The sequence below is a fragment of the Pipistrellus kuhlii genome, unplaced genomic scaffold, assembly GCF_014108245.1.
Source record: "Pipistrellus kuhlii isolate mPipKuh1 unplaced genomic scaffold, mPipKuh1.p scaffold_m20_p_6, whole genome shotgun sequence".
NCBI lineage: Eukaryota > Metazoa > Chordata > Mammalia > Chiroptera > Vespertilionidae > Pipistrellus > Pipistrellus kuhlii.
Window position 1 is genome coordinate 80,520,660 of NW_023425562.1, and position 21,046 is coordinate 80,541,705.

At 45.6% G+C, this 21,046-nt stretch overlaps 1 protein-coding gene across 8 annotated transcripts; it reads left to right on the forward strand.

The window, feature by feature from the left end:
• The first annotated feature begins 556 nt into the window (after window positions 1–556).
• Window positions 557–16,434, forward strand: RAE1 (ribonucleic acid export 1). 8 transcript variants are annotated; one of them, XM_045574337.1, is made up of 12 exons: window positions 557–743; window positions 3,355–3,455; window positions 3,976–4,080; window positions 6,805–6,897; window positions 9,407–9,493; window positions 10,418–10,504; window positions 10,616–10,687; window positions 11,815–11,922; window positions 14,337–14,443; window positions 14,527–14,602; window positions 15,125–15,319; window positions 15,891–16,018. In XM_045574337.1, exons 2-12 carry the CDS (start codon window positions 3,366–3,368, stop codon window positions 15,963–15,965), a joined length of 1,095 nt encoding a protein of 364 aa, XP_045430293.1. In that variant the 5' UTR covers window positions 557–743; window positions 3,355–3,365; the 3' UTR covers window positions 15,966–16,018. The 8 variants fall into 8 exon arrangements, with proteins under 8 accessions (XP_045430293.1, XP_045430292.1, XP_036274515.1 ...); XM_045574336.1 differs by having other exon boundaries at window positions 560–745; window positions 3,359–3,455; window positions 15,996–16,434; XM_036418622.2 differs by having other exon boundaries at window positions 560–743; window positions 15,996–16,434.
• The last annotated feature ends 4,612 nt before the right edge of the window (window positions 16,435–21,046 follow it).

Here is a 21,046-nt window from a genome sequence, read left to right on the forward strand (position 1 = left end):
GCTTTGGACATCCCTGAAAGGAGGAAAAAGCAACCAGCTGAAAAATTCCATTTGGCACGGGTGTCCTAACAGCCCCTTAACATTCTTATGGAACCTTACATTTGCCAAAGCCTTTCGCGTGTATTACTCCACTTGAACCAATTTAAGAACAGCCCTGAAGTTAGACATTTTTAGCTGGAAATTGAAGTCCAGAGAGCTAGGACGGCTCAGGATACCCCTCTCGCAAACAGGGAAGTGATGGCGGGAACCCGCGCATAGTTCCATCAGTTTCTAGAAGAACGGCCTTGGACGGCAATCAGAATCTTGCCTGGCTTTTAACTCACAGGAGAAACACCACCTTCCACCAGGCAGGCTGCGGGTTTCTCAGAGTGGTCGCTAGGTTACCTAAAGTCGGAACTTCCCACCAATCCGCAAGCTGCTGGTAGGAGGCTCTCCTCTCAGCGTCAATAGCGTTTGTGCGCATGTGTCGTCGCCTGGCGGGAGGAAGGAGCCTTTTATCTCTTCTTTGTCTTCCGGGCGACACAGGAAGTGGCTTGAGTGCGCGTGCGCGGTGTCTCCACAGTAATAGGGACAGTTTCCTCCGCCGGCGTGAGGAGATCCCGGCCCGGGCTCGTGAGGAGATCCCGGGTTTGCAGGATCCGTGGTCGCGCCACCTCGCCTTTGCCCCCTTCGTGCCGGAGCGGGGTCACAAGCTCCCGAGTCCCTCCGATCCCTGCAGCCGGCGTCTCGCCGTAGTGCGACTCAGGTAGTCTCCGTGCCGCTCCTCCTCCTTACCGCCGCCATGGCGCCGCCGAGCCGGGCTCCCTCCCCGGCCAGGTGCGCCCTCGTCCAGCCCGCCTGTTGAAAAGCTCCCCTAGGGGGTCCCTGGGAGTGACGTCGTAGCCGGAAGGGGCCTCCGGTCTCAGTCCCTCGTTTCTCTTGTGGGGAAACTGAGGCACGGAGAAGGGCCAGAGTTGAAGGCAGCGTCTGTCGCCTCCGCCCTTCCATGCACAATTCAGGCTTCTCGTCAAACGCATGTCACCTCCTCAGAGACCTTGCCTGACGGTTCTGATACAGCCATCACCTTTTGGCCCCCCCTTGTCAGCCTGCCTTATTGCCCCATTGCGCTTATCACTCTCTGAAACGAAGTCTCTTTTTCCTGTCTTCCTCCGCCAGGTGTCTGTCTGTCTGTCTGTCTGTCTCTCTCTCTCTCTCTCTCTCTCTCTCACACATACACACACTCTCTCTCTCTCTCTCTCTCTCTCTCTCTCTCTCTCTCTCTCTCTCTCTCTCGCATACACACACACACACACACACACACACACACACACACACACACATACATTCTCTCTGCCCCCCGGGCAGGGGTCTGTCAGGCACCGCCCGGCAGGCCAGGTGCTGAGGGAGCGCCAGGTGTGCGCGGGGAGCCCAGGCAGCTCTGCGCTTTTGCAGCTGCCTTCTCCTGGGAAAGAGGTTGATGGCAAAGACATTCCAGATCGTGAGAGGTGTTATGAAGGAAACCGGGGTAGGGGAGCAGGGGAGGCGGTGATCGAAGGTTGGGTGTGTTAAATTAGCGGGGCAGAGAAGCCTCTGAGGAGGTGACCTTTTTTAGAAAATATTCGTTTGAGAGCTTTATTGTGAGTACCATGGTGTACATGTTGATGCGTTTGGGGAGTTTAATATAGTTGTGCAAACATCACCTCGATGCAGTTTTAGAACATTAGGTCCCCTCAAAAAGTTGTCCGGAGGCACCCTTTGACAGACAGCTGGAGGTTGGGGGGAGGGAGGGTGACCCCACCACAGCTAGAGCGAAAGCCCCAAGGCCCGTGAGCACCCCTTGTGCAGGGGCAGAGAGCGCTGGGCAGAGAGCAGGAGGAGGGCAGCGGGGGAGATGGGGTAGGTGAAAGGCGGACAGGAGCCTTCTGAACTGAGGGCTCCCAGGGCCCTGCCTATTCCGCGGTCCACAATGGCGATGAAGACTTGAATGACCTGTGCTCTTTCCTAATGGCAGAAATGTTCTCTCCTGTCTCGGTGGTTGAAGAGGGGGAAGGAATGGAGTAAAGTATCAGGCACTGTGTGTGCTCACTTGGTTTTCATAACCCTGTGAGATGGATGTCAGTGACTTTTTATAGATGAGAAAATCAAGGCTAAATAACATGGCCAAAGTGATTTAGCTAGTTCCTGGACTCCATAGCAGAAGCCTGGCCATTGCTTTGTTTGTTCACATACAATTAACTGGTGTTCTAAGTACATTGCTCACATTTAAGACAGCGGTAGTTGGCACGCACCACCACCTCTCACAGAGTTGCTTTCTGAGAGATTAATGTGCTCAGAGTTGCTGCTTTGACCTAGCATGTCTGCACCTGCTTATTTTTCATTAAGCTCAGGAAACTCCAGTGTCTTTCCAAAATTCCTAGTAGTTTCCCAGTCTGTGTTGTCTTTTTTTAGAGGTGTTACCCTTGTTGGCAAGTATGCCACTCAGCTCCCTGACTCCTTTGGGAGAGGTGCCTGACATGGTAGGCTTCTTGGTTTGAAATTTTGCTATCAGCATACGTGAGTCATCAGGGAGTTACAGTGCACAGACTTTTTCCTGGCAAAGGAAAGTTGTTTATTGTACCCATTAAGTGCAAGGTACTTACTGCCCTTTCTACATGTATAACCCAATTTGATCCTCAAGGTACTCCTGGAAAAAGTATTTTGTATTTATAAAGCAGGAAAGTAAGGCCTGGTGAGAGCAGGGTCTAAACCCTGGTGAGTTTACTAAAACAACTCATAATGGGAGATTCTTGCTGGCAAATATCCACCCATATGTGAGGCTGGTGCTCATGTAGACCAAATGGATTACTTTGAAAAACTCTTACAAAGAAATCGCAGCCAAGACTGGTTGCTTTTCTAAGTAACTTTACGTGGAGATCTTGACCTAAACTAGTGAGCAGAGATTAGTAAGCAGAAAGTAGATTCTCACTCAGTGGGAACCTGGAAGAGGGGGACCCTCTGCTGATTTGCTGTTGTATCCTAGTGCTTAGCACAGTGTGGCTGTACAGCCTGAGCGAGTTGAGTTCTAGCTGAGGCCTGAGAAGCACTGCAGAGATGTGTCAGATTTGGTTTATCCATGGTGACAAGTGTAGGAACTGGCTGTGGGTGCATAGGAACTTTCCTATCTTTACAATTTCTATAAATCTAAAACTTCTAAAATAGAAAGTTTATTTTTAAAAAGCACTCTCTCACATATTTAGATCTCTTCAATAGAGATAGGCCTAGCATCAAGCCATGTACTCTTTGTTTCCCTTCTATGCCTTAATTAGTTTTGTTTTGCCTCTCGGTGGTATTTATAACTTAAAAAAGGACTTGTCCTTAACATTTTCCATTATCTTTTTAGAGCCAAAATGAGTCTGTTTGGAACAACCTCTGGTTTTGGAACTAGTGGGACCAGCATGTTTGGCAGCACAACTACAGATAACCACAACCCTATGAAGGTACCACATTGGACATCCTGAGTTTGCCTGAAGAGTGCAGGCCGGGGTCTCCCACAGCAGTGACAGCAGGAGAAACTGATAGTGTGGGAGCCTCCTTTGGGGTGAAAGCTCTGAACATTTGTCGGGTTGCTCTCTCAAACATTGGAGCACAGGGACCATATGTCCCTGTACTGGTGTCCCCCTCATTGCCCCAATCACCAGAATCACCTGAGGCCAGGCCTACACTGTTGAATCAGAATCTCTGCGGGGAGGGAGGGCAGGCAATAGCTGTGATCAGCACTTAAGGGCAAGATGGTGGTCCCTCATCTGGAAATGTGGTTGTGCTGGTGCCTTCACTGGCTTCTTTCTCATCACCCTTTTTGAGCAAAGTAAGACAGGTCTAGGTCTGATTCAGTTCTTGAGCACAAGGGAATTTCACCGTGAGGTGTTCAGTGAAAAAAAAAAAAAAAAAAAAAAGCACTTTTGAATGAAACTGGGATGATACATACATTTTAACATTGACCTTTCTTTCCCCCGCCAGGATATTGAAGTGACATCCTCTCCTGATGATAGCATTGGTTGTCTGTCTTTTAGCCCACCAACCTTGCCAGGGAACTTTCTTATTGCCGGATCGTGGGCTAATGATGTAAGTGCTTCTTATGTGTGTGTTCTGTAATTTGAATGGGTGGAATTAGCTTTCCTTTTGGCTCTGTCCTCTCCTAAGTGGATGAAGCTGAGACAAATGAAAGAAGGAAACGGTGTGGGATATATGGAACTCTCCTGTCTTTACCATTTTCTGTAGAAATGTTTTAGTATATTTAAATAAATAAATTATAGATAAATCAGCACAGTGGTCGCCAACCGGTGGCCCTCAGACCACTGGTGGTCCGTGAAGTCCGAAAGGTTGGTGACTGCTGAGTTAGAGGGCATCAACCAGTGGTTCCCAACCTTTTTGGCCAGGCCCCACCTAAGCATCTCTAAAACCTGATGCCCCCCCCCCCCCCGCCACGTGATATATAATTCTTATTATTAAAAGAATGACTCCTATTCCCGTGGAGGAAGCCTAAAAGGCTATTAACTTGGTCTAAACAAGCTTCCAAAGAACATGGCTTCCATGAAAAAGAAAAATGAACAAAAGGACAGTTGAAATAGTGAGGAAGAAATCACTAAGAAATTGTTAAATAATAATATGAAGTGATATTTTAAAAAATAGCAAATAAAGTTTCAAAACATAATAGGGAACTGAAATGCATAAATACATCACAATATATATTTACTAGAGGACTGATGCACAAAATTCGTGCAAGGGTAGGCCTTCCTTCCCCTGGCTGCTGGCACCGGCTTCCCTCTGGCACCCGGGACCCGGGCTTCCCTCTGCCGCCGGCAGGCACCTGGGACCCAGGCTTCCCTCGTAGCCCCAGCTTCATCCAGAAGAACATCCGGTTAATTAGCACATTACCCTTTTATTATTATAGATACATACTATATACGAGGCCCCTAGAACTATAAGAAATGCAAAAAATTCACTGTCAATTACTCATTCTTGAATTGTCTCCCTGTGGGCATGTGCCCCACATTAGGAACCACTGGTGTAAACCCTTCTGAATGGGCAGACATCACTTCTTGGTACACTGAGGTTTGTTAAGCACGATTATACGGGTAGCTTAGAAATTCCTCCTCTGGAAGTGTATTCCCAATCGTTGGGAATTCATGTTGTCTGTGACAGTGTACCTATGCTTCCTGAGCATGTTCTTCAGGCATATGGCAAACTTTTCAACTTGAGATACAGCACAGATTCTGCATAGACCTTATACTTAACTGTTGTGTTCAAAAAAGAGACAAAAACATAGTATATAAAAAGAAATAAAACTCTGGTAGAAAAATAAGCAATGGGTGTGAAGAGGTACTTCACAAAGAGGTTCAAGTGATCCGTTAAACTTCAACCACACCTAAAATAAGTAAACACGCATTTACACGATAAACTTGTTTTTCTATCAAATTAATAAAAATAAGAAAGCTAAAAGAATTACACTTGGTGCTGACAACACTAAGCTGAAACCTTACATGGTGTGCTGGTAGTTGTGTGTTCGTACGGTTCTTAATCCTGTCTCTCAGCGATTAATCCTGTCTCCCAGGGCCTGAGGAGGATCTAAGCATAGATCCTTGAGGGTCTTCACGCAGTAAAACTTCAGAATTATGCTATCTAATAGTAATGGTAATTTATGATATGTTGGAATGATGGGATACCATTTTTAAAGTTTTTGAAAAGGATTCTGCAACAGGGAAGCAGGAGGCAGGGAGGGGAGGAGGAGAGGAGAGAATAGGCCAGCGGGGAGGTTGTCAAGGTTGAGCAGGTTTGATTTTTACATGGAGTTTCTAGAAAGACTTCAGTTGATTCTCTGCCAAAAAAAATGTAAGAATGTTTATTTTGTAATTGCAATTCCCGTTGAGGAAATTGACGCTCTATCCACTGAGCCAAACCGGTCTCGGCTATTCTAAGATTTTAATAAGTAGATTGTTAGAAGTCCATATATGTTTTAATTGTACTCCATTAGTTACTAGTTTTTAAAGGCATATATTTTATGCAATTCCCGTTGAGGGGAACTGCAATTACAAAAATGAAGATACTGTGCAGTCTCGTTTTTCAAAGAAAATCTGTGCTTAGAAAGACTGAGACCACACAGCTGCCAACTAGCTGTCTGGTTGGTGGGTTGAGGGTGATTTTGGTTTTCATGTCATATTTACAGAATCTCTAAGTAAAATGCATTACTTTTGTAACTGGGGAAAAATTATATAAAAAATCAAAGAATTCAGAGAAGAAAGGTAAGTTTCCACTTTGGTTTTGATTCTACCTAAAAAGACAGATGTGGCTCATAGCTATATTGAGAAAACTATCTGCAGTTTTACATGGAAGCAAACAAATTTGTAGATTTAAATGGCTTAGAAATAGGAATAGGAAAATAACTACTTGTGTATACTTTAAAATTACTTTATTCTAAGATTTTATTTATTTATTTATTTATTTTAAATATTTTATTGATTTTGTACAGAGAGGAAGGGAGAGAGATAGAGAGTTAGAGACATCAATGAGAGAGAGTCATTGATCAGCTGCCTCTTGCACACTCCCCACTGGGGATATGGCCGCAACCAAGGTACATGCCCTTGACCGGAATCGAACCTGGGACCCCTCGGTCCCCAAGCCGACGCTCTATCCACTGAGCCAAACCGGTCTCGGCTATTCTAAGATTTTAATAAGTAGATTGTTAGAAGTCCATATATGTTTTAATTGTACTCCATTAGTTACTAGTTTTTAAAGGCATATATTTTATCATATATTGCTATATTTGCATTAACTTGTCTTTTTACATAGGTTCGCTGCTGGGAAGTTCAAGACAGTGGACAGACTATTCCTAAAGCCCAGCAGATGCACACGGGGCCTGTCCTCGACGTCTGCTGGAGTGATGTAAGTGTCATTCAGTTTTTCATGTTTCTTCTACATAAAGTACAGTGTATTCAGAATGTTGGTATATTTCTGTTTTTATATAACCCCAAACACAAATAATAGGTATGAGTACACATTGAAGGAATTCTAGATATCTGAGTGTAAATATAGTAATTTATTGATGTTCCTGATGTTATTGTTGTCGGCTTTAATCTCTGAAAGCTTTGTTACATAAAAAATCCATTATTTTAATGACAGGTTACCTTGAACAGAGGATTTTTCTTGAGGCCTTTCCTACTTCTAAATATTCCATGAGCTTATGCTGTTTTAAAATTTAGAAATTTACTGCCAAAACGGGTTTCACTCCGTGGATAAAGCATTGGCCTGCGGACTGAAAGGTCCCAGGTTCAATTCCAGTCAAGGGCATGTGCCTTGGTTGCGGGCACATCCCCAGTAGGGGTTGTGCAAGAGGCAGCTAATCGATGATTCTCTCTCATCGATGTTTCTACCTCTCTATCCCTCTCTCTTCCTCTCTGTAAAAAATCAATAAAATATATTAAAATTTAGAAATTTACTATCTAGAAAATAAATTATTTTCTGTTCTTAGACATTTGAAGACATTTGGTTTTTTGGGATTCCCTTTTCCCTCCCAGATCCTGACTGTCAGCTACATAAAAAGCATGTTCAAGGTTTTTGTAGTTGTTTATTGTTGCTATTGATTGAGGAGTATTTAATGAAGGTGAAGGATAGGTGGCAAGGCACAGAGGCAGCTACAGCTGTGGAGGGCCTGCCCCCTGGATAAAGGAGGAGTGGAGATGGTGGGGAGAGCTGACAGCCCAGGCCTTCTGCTCCCTCTCCTGCCTGGGGGCTGCCTTAGCATATCATTAGCACATTATGCTTTGATTGGTTGATTGGATGACCGGACACTTAGCATCTTAGGCTTTTATTAGATAGGATATATCTAAATATATATAAAAGCCTAAACGACCATTCTACCTGTAGCTATGATGCACTCTGACCATCAGAGGTCAGTGGCACTCCGACCAGTAGATTAGCTTGCTGCTGGGGTTCAGCCAATGGGGACTGTGTGAAATGGGCCAGACACACCCTGGAGCCCTCCCACCGTTCCCTGGCTGGCTGGTCGGACCTGATCAGGGCTCGATGACATGGCCAGACACTCCTTGGAGCCTTCCTGTGGTCTTTCCCCAGCCCAGATTGTGCACTGGTGGGGTCCCTTGGCCTGGCCTTTGCCCTCTTGCAATCTGGGACCTCAGGGGATATCTGTAGGCCAGGCTTAGGGACCTCACCAGTGCATGCTAGTGTGTGTGTGTGTGTGTGTGTGTGTGTGTGTGTGTGTGTACATAAACAGATTTATGTATATGCATATGTATATGTATATGTATACATATCTTTTCAGAGAGGAAGGGAGCAGGAGAGAGAGAGATAGAAACATCAATGATAAGTGAGAATCATTGATCAGCTGCCTTCTGTACGCCCCACACTGGGGATCAAGCCTGTAACCCAGCATGTTATATAGGTCGACACTCAATCACTTAACCACGCTAGCCAGGCAGTAAAAATTATCTTGTGCTTCTTCATATTTGAATGGCCTACTTTGAGTTCTGTATGTGAATATTTTAAAAACCATTTACAAGAACTGCTATTTTTAGGATATTCTGTAATTGACATAGGACCACTGATTATTGAATATCAGTGTCCTTTTATTGCATGTCCTTTGGAATGCTATTAGATATGGAGCTGAACAAAAGTAATGAGTATAACCCTAACTGGCCTGGCTAAGTGGATAGAGCATCAGCCTGTGGACTGAAGGGTCTCAGGTTTGATTCCGGTCAAGGGCATGTACCTTGGTTGCGGGTATATCCCCAGTAGGAGGTGTGCAGGAGGCAGCTGACCAATGTTTTTCTCTCACCGATGTTTCTAACTCTCTATCCCTCTCCCTTCCTCTCTCTCTAAAAATATATATATATATATATGTAAAAATTTTTTTTAAAGTAATGAGTATAGACATGTGTGTGTATAAAGAGAAAAAGGAAATATGGCAAATGTTTGTAATTGGTGGATCTAAGTGGAGGGTTTATGGGTGTACATTGTTTCATTCTTGCAACTTTTGTGAAGGCTTAAAATTGATTAAAATAAGAAAAAAAGTGTAAGTGGCTCCTGGTTAACTGACATAGATACCAGATATGCTGTCTATTCCTGGAGGACGTGTCAGGGCCCTGGCTGCCTCTGAAAAGAGAGCTGGTGTCACGTGGGAGAGGCCGAGTCCTCACCGTGCCCTTTGAATTTGTTAATTCTGTTTACATAGCATGTCTTATAAAAAAATCAATAAAAATGGAGCTGAAAATGTGTTTTGTTTATGACATTGTCATTTATAGTATAGCGGCCCCATTTAATTGGAAAGTAAAAACTGCAGAACAAAACCTGCCTGACTACATTCAGCCTCATCTAAATATACATATAGATATTGTTTTTTTTATTAGCACAACAGATTCTCTCCATTTTATTGTAGGATGGGAGCAAGGTTTTTACGGCTTCATGTGATAAAACTGCCAAAATGTGGGACCTTAACAGTAATCAAGCGATACAGATTGCACAGGTAAGGAGAACTTGCCCCTTCAAGTTCTATAATTTAATTTCTAGGATTCTCTTATAGAAACGATGCGGTTTGATTATACCAACTCACTTAGACTTAAGTAGACAGAAACCCCCTCATTAGCACAACAGAACCGTTTGTGACCATTCTTACTAGTGCTCCACAGACGGCTCTGTGAAAGGTCTTCCGTGTCTATGCAGATGAGAGCATCATGAGGAGTTAGTTAAATCTGTAATGGACGCATGTAACAGGTGACCCTCAACATTCACTCGCTTGACACTTAGTACCCGTGGTGGCTTGTCTTTTACCAGCTACATGTGCTCACTCGTTCATTGGGCCAATATTTACCTAATACCTGATGTATGTCAGGCACTGTTAGCAGGGAGGTACAACAGTGAGGGATGCTTTCACACGCTCCAGAGCTTATAGTTCACTCAGGGACAAGGCAGGCTCTTGTGTGAAGTCTGCTAAGAAAGGTGGAAGCGGCGAAGATGAGAGAACCAAGAGCGGGGGACTGGAATCTATGAGGACACTGAGATGGTGTCAGGAGGTGTCCCGCACTCAGGCCACAATGCTCTGTCAAGAGGCAGCTCCTGATCTCTTAGTGTGTCACCTCAATGAGTAAGTAAAACCTTGGTGGAGTCCCCTACTAGTTATTTCTGATGATTTCCCAGGAGGGACTCCTTCTCACTGTCACATGCTAGTTAATTGTGGGTAAAGTCCAGTTAAGTTATGAGAATGGAAGGGAGACATGGGCTCTTAGATTATTTGAACGTTTTGGTCATGGTGAAGGGCTAAAATACCCTTTAGTTTTGTTTGATATGTCCTCAGTATTTAAATAATTCCTTCTCTTTGGACTTTCAGAACTAAAGCTGTTAGCATTAGTTACATTTACCTTCATCTATTTTGGTTTTGTCTTGTTGAAAGCATGATGCTCCTGTGAAAACCATTCATTGGATCAAAGCCCCGAACTACAGCTGTGTGATGACCGGGAGCTGGGATAAGACTTTGAAGGTACACTCCGCTGAGGGGCCCTGTGGCCGGACCAGGTCAACATGCGTTCATTGTTCTTACATTGTTTGGGCTTCAGCTCTGAATGGTCGCTTTCTGGCTTTTTTCTTTTAGTTTTGGGATACACGATCATCAAATCCCATGATGGTTTTGCAGCTCCCTGAGAGGTGTTATTGTGCCGACATGGTAAAGTTTCTAACTTTATACCTATTTCCTTTTAAAAGATAAAAGCTTTTCTGACTTTATGACATCTTGCAATTGGAAGGGAATATAGTCCAGATTGCCTCAGTTATCTTAAATCAGATTCTTGTGCTGCATTTGTTCCAGAATTACTAAATAGTGGGTGTCAGGTTTTTGGTCACTTGTCATTTGAATACGTATATGCAGAGAGCTATGTGCCATCAGGATATGACCTTTATCATGTGGCTGTAGGAATATGGGCAGTATTAGATTTGTGGGGACTGTCTCTGTGGGTGAGAAAATGAAGACCTTTCTCCATCCATTTAGTCATCAGTCTCCAAGCTGTCTACCAACTGCCCAGCAATTCCACTTACAGAAATTTGTCATGAGAACAAGAAGGCTGCACATGGTCTCTGTTGTTATAATACTGTGAAACATGGGAAGTGATCTAAAGGGCAAGCAAGGCAGACATGATTAAATGAACCCTAGGGTAGGATTATTTGAGAGAATATTAGATAGTCACTAGTATTCTTAGAATCCATACTTTCAGTTAATGGTACGGATTATATCGAAACATACATTCGCATGCATACATGTATAATGCTCAGAATGAAGACTGGTTGTATTAATAAAACTATCATAACATTAACAACTATTATTATTTGAAGAGCTATAGGTGATTTTTATTTCTTTTCTACTCCTAAGTTTATTTTCTAAGTATTCATATATTTTATTAGAGGTCTGGTGCATAATTTGTGCACTGGTGGGCCTTCAGGGCTGATTGGGGCCAGGCTGGCTTGGGGGAGGGGATGTGGGCAGTTGGCCAGCCAGCTCCACCCCCTCTGGTCAAACTCCCAATTTGCATGTTAGCCTTTTATTATATAAGATAGTTTTAAAGAAAATAGTCTTTTAAAAATAAATGATTTTATCTAAATGTGATTTTTTCTTAAAACATGTTGATATCATTAGGTTTTAAACTTAGAAAAAATTCAGACTTATTTTTATAACTGTAAAAACATTTGATATAATATTTTGGTATAAAGACAGCACGCTCCTGGATTGGGGGGCGGTGGGCTTTTTTTAAAAGCACAGTTCTCTATTTAGTCATGTCTCTGCTCTCCGCCATTCCCTAGATATATCCTATGGCCGTGGTGGCAACTGCGGAGAGGGGACTGATAGTCTATCAGTTGGAGAACCAGCCTTCTGAATTCAGGAGGATAGAATCTCCCCTGAAACATCAGGTGAGTTGGAAGTCAGATCAAGAAGCCAGGGTTTAGACCCATCCTGTGCCCAAGTATGGTTTTAAACTCCCTTTCAAAGGGAGTCAATTTAAGGACACAAATGTCTAGTGAGTGAAAACTCTTCATCGCTGGATGAGCCCAGCTTACCTGTCTCCTAAACTTCCTCCTGATAGCTGGGTGCTACTGAATAAAACTGCACTTCCCAGTGGACTGGTTCTATTGTAAGTTCATAGCTTCGGCCTTCCACAGTGCCTTCGTCTTGCCCAGGTGTCATAGGTTTTTGTCTCCTGCTCTGTCTTCCACTTGCCACAGTCTCTTAGATCTTCACTTTCTTGGGTCCCCTAGATTCTCTCTCTTTTCCCCTTTGTCTCAGAGTTCAGATCAGCTTCTCAGAAAACAAGCTGATGGTTTGGAGCTTCCTTAGCCCATCCCCAGCTGTCAGATGGAGGCATTGTTCTCCCAGGGCCCGTTTCAGGGAAGGACCCGTGCCCTCGGCCTTCTCAGGAACCTCCTGCCACTCATCAGCCAGCTCCCTTCTGTACCTTCAGTCTCTCCCCTGCATAGTGCTTAGTGCAACATGCTCAATTCTCACTTGTCCCAGGAAACAAACCTCATTTTGACCCCACCACCTGGACCCCTCTCCCTAACCAGTTGAGTAACAAGAAGTGTTTAGGTCCTTCAGTCCATCCTCCATACCTGAGTGTGCGGACTCCTATCTCAGCACATATGACCCTGCCATGCCTTGGCTTCAACCCCCTAACTGACCTCGTTGCCCTTTGGGTAAATTCAAGCTCCTTGATAAAACCTAGTCTAGTCTGGCTTCACTTCCAGGTGCCTGCTCATTCACTTGTTGAGGAATGCCACCCGTCTTCCCCAGGTCACCATATGGATGTGTTCTTGTAAATCGTACCCCAGTTGTGTGGTTGCTGTCTGTGTGCGGGCAGTAGATCCTGTGCCGAGCTGGTGGGCTGACGGGGGTACAGCTTGACCAGCTGTGGTTCCTCTTGTCCTCCAAGTACTTGCAGACTTTTGTCTTGTTTTGTTAACTTTTCTTACAGAAGTAATGAACTTGCTATTTTGTTCATTTGTTTTTAATTAGTTAACTGCAACGCGTCCAAAACGAAAACCATCCCCACACGCCATGATAGTTTGAATTTTTAAAAATCTATTTGCAATGAACATTATAAAAGTAAATATATTATTCACAATTTGGGTGTTCTTGAATATTTTCAGCTAAAAATTCTCACGAAAAATGATTTTAAAGTTGGTCAGGGCTGCTAGTTAGGGAAAACATTTTTTTTAAGACACACATGGCATGTGGGGAAGGTCCACCGCTTCCGTCTACAGATGCTTATGGCATACAACGGGTTAAAGAGCAAATGACACCAAGGGAACCAGCATTTATTTTCCTTTTTTTTTTTTTTTTAATATATATTTTATTGATTTTTTTTACAGAGAGGAAGGGAAAGGGATAGAGAGCTAGAAACATCGATCAGCTGCCTCCTGCACACCCCCTACTGGGGATGTGCCCGCAACCAAGGTACATGCCCTTGACCAGAATCGAACCCGGGACCTTTCAGTCCGCAGGCCAACTCTATCCACTGAGCCAAACCTGTTCCGGCTACTTTCCATTTTTGTAGGACGTTTGTGTGCTCTGCATTATCACAATAACAAACTGCTTTTTCCCATCATCTCGTGCTGCCCCGGCCGCATCTCCTGACCTCCGCAGAAGCTAAAATGTCCAGCTTGGGCATGGTGGGTGGTGGTCTGGGGTAGGCCAGGTTGCCATGAGTAGGAGGAGGAAGGGAGGACCCAGAGGTGCCCAGCCTTGCTCCTCTGCCCAGAAGGCTGGGCTCTCGGCTCTTACTGTGGAATCTTGGGTGGAATCCAGCAGATGCTCCTTTAGGCCCCCAGATGCAGGGTTGGATCAGGTCAGTGACTTGCTTCGGCATTGCCCATTTGTGGTTTAGAAAGCGCTGACTCAGCCCTGTCCCACTTGACCCTTGGTCCCCAGTGATGGCCAGGTAGGCACTGCTTCCCTTTTTCAGTGAGGGGCAGAGGCACAGAACACTGGGTCACAGTGAAGGGTGCCCACCAGTCATTGCTGGGCTAAGATTCACACTGATGTGTCTTTCTCCCTCCTCACGAGAGGCCAGCACCAGAGTAGGGTGCTGTGGGGTCCTGAGGGTCGTGGGCACTGCTGGAGTGGCAGCCAGGTCTCAGGGGCGACAGAGGAAAGCAAGGAAGTCAGAAAATAGTGCTGACTAGAGGAATAGAAATATCTTGTATTTGAGTAATACCTTCCTGGTTCTCCTAAAATGGAAAATGGGGTAGTAGTAATTTGCCTTTCAGTTCGTATGAAATGTTTTATTTTAACTGTGAGGATGTGCTTATCTTGTTTTTTCAAACTACAGCACCGATGTGTGGCCATCTTTAAAGACAAGCAGAACAAGCCGACAGGGTTCGCGCTGGGAAGCATCGAGGGCAGAGTAGCCATCCACTACATCAACCCCCCAAACCCGTGAGTGGGCTTGGTTGGCGGTGCATTTTCAACCGAGACTTTTTCTAAAAAAGGGAAACTTAACTGGGACCTTTGTTTTTCAGTGCCAAAGATAACTTTACCTTTAAATGTCACCGATCTAACGGAACCAATACTTCAGCTCCTCAGGACATCTATGCGGTATGTTTTTAGAAACTTAACCTTGAGAACGGAATGCGCCTAGAAACCAGACACAGAGGTGGGTGGCTGAGTCATTGTAGGACTAGAGACGATGTGGGGCTCACGGCTCGAGGGAAGCGGCTGCCTCCGTGGGGCTGTTTTCTGTTTTTGTGAACATGTTGACTGTCTTCGTCCTCTGACTGCTTCTCAGTGCAAGCTCAGGGCTGATGAGGGAGAGCATCCCCCTTCATGGTGCTGGTCGACAGTTTATTCACTTGGCTTATCCTGAGAAATTGCTGTTTGCTGAGGACGAAGAGTGGTTCCTGAGGCTGTGCCTCAGTGTCACTAGTTGCACATTTGTTGCCTTCTGTTGACTTGTGTTGCTAACAAGAGCCACGATCCAGTCCTGGGCTGGCGGTGGCTGAGGGAGCATGGCTAGTTTTTCCTGTGACCAGGCGCAGCAGCTGCAAGCAGGAAGCACGAGCTGGTGAAAGCAGGTTTCTCCTCCTCCGTCTGCCTCTAACTGCGTGTCAACCCCTGCAGGTCAATGGAATTGCATTCCATCCTGTTCATGGCACCCTTGCCACCGTGGGATCTGATGGTAGATTCAGCTTCTGGGACAAAGATGCTAGAACAAAACTGAAAACTTCGGAACAGTTAGATCAGCCCATATCGGCTTGCTGCTTCAATCACAACGGAAACATATTTGCCTATGCTTCCAGCTACGACTGGTCCAAGGTGAGCGTTCCCGGCCCGCCGCATCTCTCCACGCACAGCAGGCACACCAAGCACTCCATTTCCCTTCCCTCTCGGTCTGGGGCAGCTCGCCCTGGGCCAAGCTCTTGTCCAGTGAAGTCATGGATGAGAAGATCTCTTCCATGAAACTGCATGTCAGAGCTAATCGTCCGCCGCCCTCCCAGGGCCTTGCTCTCTCAGGGTGGTCATCTTGGCTTTGTTTTTTAATTGATTTCCGAGAGGAAGGGGGAGATAGAAACATCAATGATGAGGGAGCATCATAGATAGGCTGCCTTCTGCACATCCCACTCTGGGGATCAAGCCTACAATCCAGGCATGTGCCCTGACTGGGAATCGAACCGTGACCTCCGGAGAATCAAGGTCGACACTCAATCACTGAGCCAAATCGGCTGGCCATCTAGGCTTATTAAAGGGGTGGCACCTACAAGACAAACATGTACAGACAGAGTGGTTCCTCCAAGTGGGACATGGAAGGCAAATCCCACCAAGTCCCCAGCCTCCTCTCCGAGGACGGAGGTTCCTGTTAGTTTTTCTCTCCATTTGTTCTCCGGAGACTGTGCCTCATACACGTAGTGCTGGGTACGGCGTGAAGAGTGCCCACAGAGTGCTAACTTTTGCTTTCTCATAATAAGATTGTTGTGTGTGTTTTTCCCATCAGGGCCATGAATTTTATAATCCTCAAAAGAAAAATTACATTTTCCTGCGGAATGCAGCCGAAGAACTGAAGCCCAGGAACAAGAAGTAGTGACGGAGACGTCTGTGGTCCGGAGTCGTTTCCTCTGTGCTCTGCCTGATGTGGACGAATCTGGGGCCTGGCTTTTGGTGGGTTGTCAATCATGGATGTGGATTTCAACCCCTGGGGAAAACAATGTCATGGTTTAGCATTTGGGCCCTCGGGCCACGTGACTGCTGGTCTGTCCATTCCACTGCCTGTTACAGGAGTCCTCTGACCCTACAGGGATCGAGGCCATTACCGAGGTAGAGTCCTGTGGGCCCCTGGTCTGCAGTGCTCAGTTCAACAGAGTGTTCTAGAGACACTGGGCAACGTTTTATCAACACAGTACTGTTCTTTGTAATAAAACATTTTAAAGACTGCCTTCTAAGCTCCCTTTGTCCATCTCCTCCCTTGCCTGGAGAGCACCCGTGAGCTCTGCAGTGATCATTCCTGTTCAGCATCGTCGTGGGTTTTGATTTGTGACTTCTGATGCCCTTTGGGAAATGCCAGGATCTCAAAGCTTGGGAAAGGTGGGAATTCTGGGCTGTGAATGACTTTCTACCAAGTGGAATGTCTAGCAACAGCCCTTACTAGCATGGGCCAGCAGAGTTGCAATGCATTTTCCTTTTCCTTCCTTCCCCATCTTTAACATCCCAGTGCTTTTCTGCTGGGCAGCTGTCCTGGAGACTGAGGGACGGGCCTTTTTAGGCAAGGCCCGAGTGGGTGCTGTGTGTGTGTGGCCAAGTTAGAACCCCAGTTCCCTGCATGGGAAGTGCTCTACTCATTCCCTAGTGATAGTTTTGGTGTGTTGCTTTTTTATTTCGTATAATTTAAAATTCCTGATTGGTAAGTACCAAATGGAATTCTAGTTGATGTTTGACTTTGGAGTTTATTGTGTTTTTACCCTGTAATCCCAAATGCTTCTTACACTTTACTGTCTGGGGCTGGTGTGTAAACTAACTTGCTGAGTGTGGAAATCATTGTCACCATGTAAGCAATGTGTTTGCCTGCTTCTCAAGAGCAATGACAATAAAATTTCCTCCTGGAGGAGACTGCACTTGGTGTAAATTCTTTGGTACTTGGAGCACAAATGAATTCAGATCCATTAACTCTCCGGCTCTGTCTTAGCCTGAAAAGTTATTATTTTATTTTATCTTTTTGTGAGAGAAAAAGGCACTAGAAAAACCTGAATTTTCAAGTTCATCTTTTGTATCTCATTTTCCCTTTTATGAATGAGCCCTGCGGCTGTATGGTGTATATGGACGGGAGATAGAGAGGTCGGAAAGATGGCAGTGAGGGAGTCCAGCCTGGTTAGCTCAGGAGCCCCTTTCGCTGGAGTGGGAGTAGATTTACAGCTTTTAGTGTAGCCTCGGTGCCGACATTCTTTAAGCTAAAGTTGAACACAGCCACAAAATTATGAGTCTAAGCCATGAGCTTTCGGAAGTGCTCTTTTCCAAGACTGGCTTTGCCACATTGCCAAAGGGGTCGTTTTTGTAACTGGCAAATTGGGAACGTGTGCACAAGTCCTTGGGCTGCCAGGAACCAGGAGTGAGTTTGCTGCTGTTGCCCACCAGGAGCATAAAGACTACCACTTACTTGCTGATGGTCAACCAGGAGGTATTTATTGAAATCATTAAACTTTTAAGGTATTTGTTTTCATGTTTCCTCAAAAACACAGGAGCCTTGAGAACTCTCCGCCTTAAACCTCCCTGTCTCTGCAGAAGCCAGCATGTTGCGTTCAGTAGGTGCTCAATAACTTGGTAAATTTGATGGCATATTCTATTCAAAAAGATACAAGTGTAATCTTGACTCTAAGAAATGCCATCATTCTGCCATTTAAATCTGTATACCCAGTTAATAAAAGGGGCTCTATAAAGCTCATGGTGAAGACACGGTAGTGTTCCCCACACATCCCCCCGTTTCACTGTAAGAATTTTCAACATATAGCCCAAGCCAGTGTGGTTCAGTGGATAAGAGTGTTGGCCTGTGGACTGAAGGGTCTCAAGTTCGATTCCACTCAAAGGAACATGAACAGGTTGCAGGCTCAATCCCCAGTGGGGGGCATGCAGGAGGCAGCTGATCAATGATTCTCATCATTGATGTTTCTCCATTCCTCTCTGAAATCAGTAAAAATAAAAATGAGTTTCTGACATACAGAAGAGTTGAGAAGGTTTTACAGTGGACATTAGCCTTGCCCTGGGATTCTGCTTTCATTTGACTTATCCGACTGGTTCTCCCAGGCTTTTCCACTCCGTGGGAATAGGCTTTCTCCTTACTGAGGGGACGCGAACTGGTGGGAAGGACGACGTACTGGGACGATGCTGAAATGAGATGTCATTAGAGATGTAGGAGTTGTCCACAGGAAGGTACACGTCTGACCGTGTTCTAGGAGGCAGATCCTGGTAACTGGAAACGATGTTCTGTGTGAACATGCCTGTCTTCGAGTCAGCTCTCTGGGATGCAGCACACGTCTGAGCCCGCTTCCGCTGGGGGTCTGCTGAATCCCGCCTGCCTGACCCCATCATTCATGGCCTTAGGCCCGGACCCCTGGGCGAGAGGATGCCAGGGTGGGATTTGGTGGGGCAATGTGAGTGCCTGCTGATGGCAGAGTCATTGCTGTCCCTCCTGAGAAATGCGGACTCCAATGGAGAGAAGCCCCTCTGTTGTCTAAGAGGATTCCCCAAGGGTGATGCTGTGCTTTGGTGCAGCCAGCAGGTGGTGCCAGTGACTCCAACACCACTATTGGGGACAGGTTCTGTATTCAATTTCAGGGGCTTAACTTTATTAGAAAAAATGTAGGTTCCCGGTTTGCTCTTGTTACTGAGCGTGTAAGATACTTGGAAAGTGAAGCCGAGGGATTATTTATCCTGTGAAAAGAATATTTTTTAAAACAATGCATTTTTATCTTTAGAAAAACTGATGGCCTCCTTTGGAAAAGCTGAAAGCAACAATTTTTCAGAGGCCAGAGTCCTGATTTTTCTACTTAAGAATTGAATGTCCCTGTTGGTTTCCTTCTTGGACCTTGAGGCCTGGTTGCTGATGGTGTAGGAGACACTGAACACCACTTACCCTGTAGCATGATTCCTGCCCCTGGTTTGGGGAAGATGATGAAACCTGTATCTCCCCAGATGGGGATGAGGGCTATTTTAAACCGAGTTTTAATTTGAAGCTCTAGGCCTACATGCTGCTAGTGTGAATTGAGGTGTAAATAAATATAAAATGCACAGCAGATTTCAAAGAGTTGGTACAAAAATAGTGATATGTTGAATAATAAAATGAATTCACCTGATCATATTTCTGTTACCATGGCTACTAGATGTGGAACTGCACTGGCTGGCAGGACCTCTCCCTGGGACTTTGCTGCCCTAGGCCTGGCATTTGAAGGTTTCTCCACTCATCAAATATTAACATGCACTCTCATCCCACCTTAGCGGCACATTCTCTGCAGATTTTTTTCATGTTTTACTTCTAAAGTTATTTGGCAATCTCTACGCTTAATAATGATTTAATAACGATCATGAATACTGGGAAATTTCTCAAAAGAAATGTTATGTGACAAATTGTTTTCAAATGTATTGAATGTGTTTGAATACTAGTGAGATATACAATATTGCATTTGTAGATGTTTAATGAAACTGATCCATTTGGGATTCTTATTTGTATACTTTGAAGCCAATCTCTCTCTCTCTCTCTCTCTCTCTCTCTCTCTCTCTCTCTCTCTCTCTCTCTCTCTCTCCCCCTCCCTCCCTCCCTCCCTCCCTCCCTCCCCCCCTCCCTCCTTCCCTCCCTCCCCCCCTCCCTCCCTCCCTCCCTCCTTCCCTCCCTCCCTCCCTCTCTCTCTCTCTCTTGTCTCAGAGATCTTTAGACAAGCCCCCTATAAAAGCCCCAGACCTTGGGTGCAGAGCACCTGGTGGAAATCTGTCCTGGCAGCACTTACAAAAGCAGTTCAACACAAGCCACCTCTGTCCTGGGAGGTGCTGGGGTCAGCCAGAGGCTGCCAGCAGCACAGCGCCAGGACTTCCTGCTAAGCAAGGCTCCCTAGGCGCGCAGAGCTGGGCGCAGGAGGCAGGAGAAGGTGGGAGAGCCTTGTGGCTGCAGTTTTGAGAGTTTTTATCATCATAGGTGTTGTCACAAGACAAATACAGCAGAGTAAATCACTCTATAGCCTGTTGTACGTTAGTCTATTGTGGATTTTGTTTCAGTATATTAGAAATGCTTTTTAAGGTGAGGACTGTTTACAAAGCAAATAAAAACCTTGCATACTTGCTTAAAGTAAGTTGGCCCCTTAAAAAATAACTGGCATGCATTCTTATTCTTGTAGGTTCTCCCGAGGGGTGTGGAACAGGGGAGGGGGTGGGGAGAGGAAGTAGACAAAGTACTAAGAAGAAACTGTCAATTGCCAGGCTTCCACGGGTCCAAATCCACACTGCCCTTTGGGTCGTCACGGCCATGGCAGTGCCTGGCACATCTCTGCCACCAGCCCCAAGTGTGGGCCTCTTCCCATGTGTGACTCATGATCAGATGTGGCCCTATTGCCTGTCATACCGTGTCCTCATCACTCCGACAAGATTGCACTGGGCTGCCTGGGGGCTGAGAGAGGCTGGCTTTTCTTACTCTGACCTGGACTTCTGGCCACAAATAGCCACCTTCTCCTGCAGGTCGAGTCCTGGCCACTCCTGACCGTGGGCACCTCCTCGTCCACCCGAGTTTGCCACCATTTCCTTCCTTTTGTTTCCCTGCCTTCGTGGACCTTCCTGGCTCTCGGGTTGGCCTTTGAAACAACAGAAGCTGATATTTTCTGAGAAAAAAATGTCTTGATGACCAGTACTTCCCACTGTCTAGATTCGTGGCTTCTGGTGCCAGAGGCCCAAGGCATCTGTCAGGCTCTTTACCTGCTCAGATTTCATGTAGCATGATCTTCCCAACACCTAGATCTTGGACTTCTGGCCTCGGGAACTGTGTAAGGAAGTAAATCCTGTCATGTAAGCTGCCCA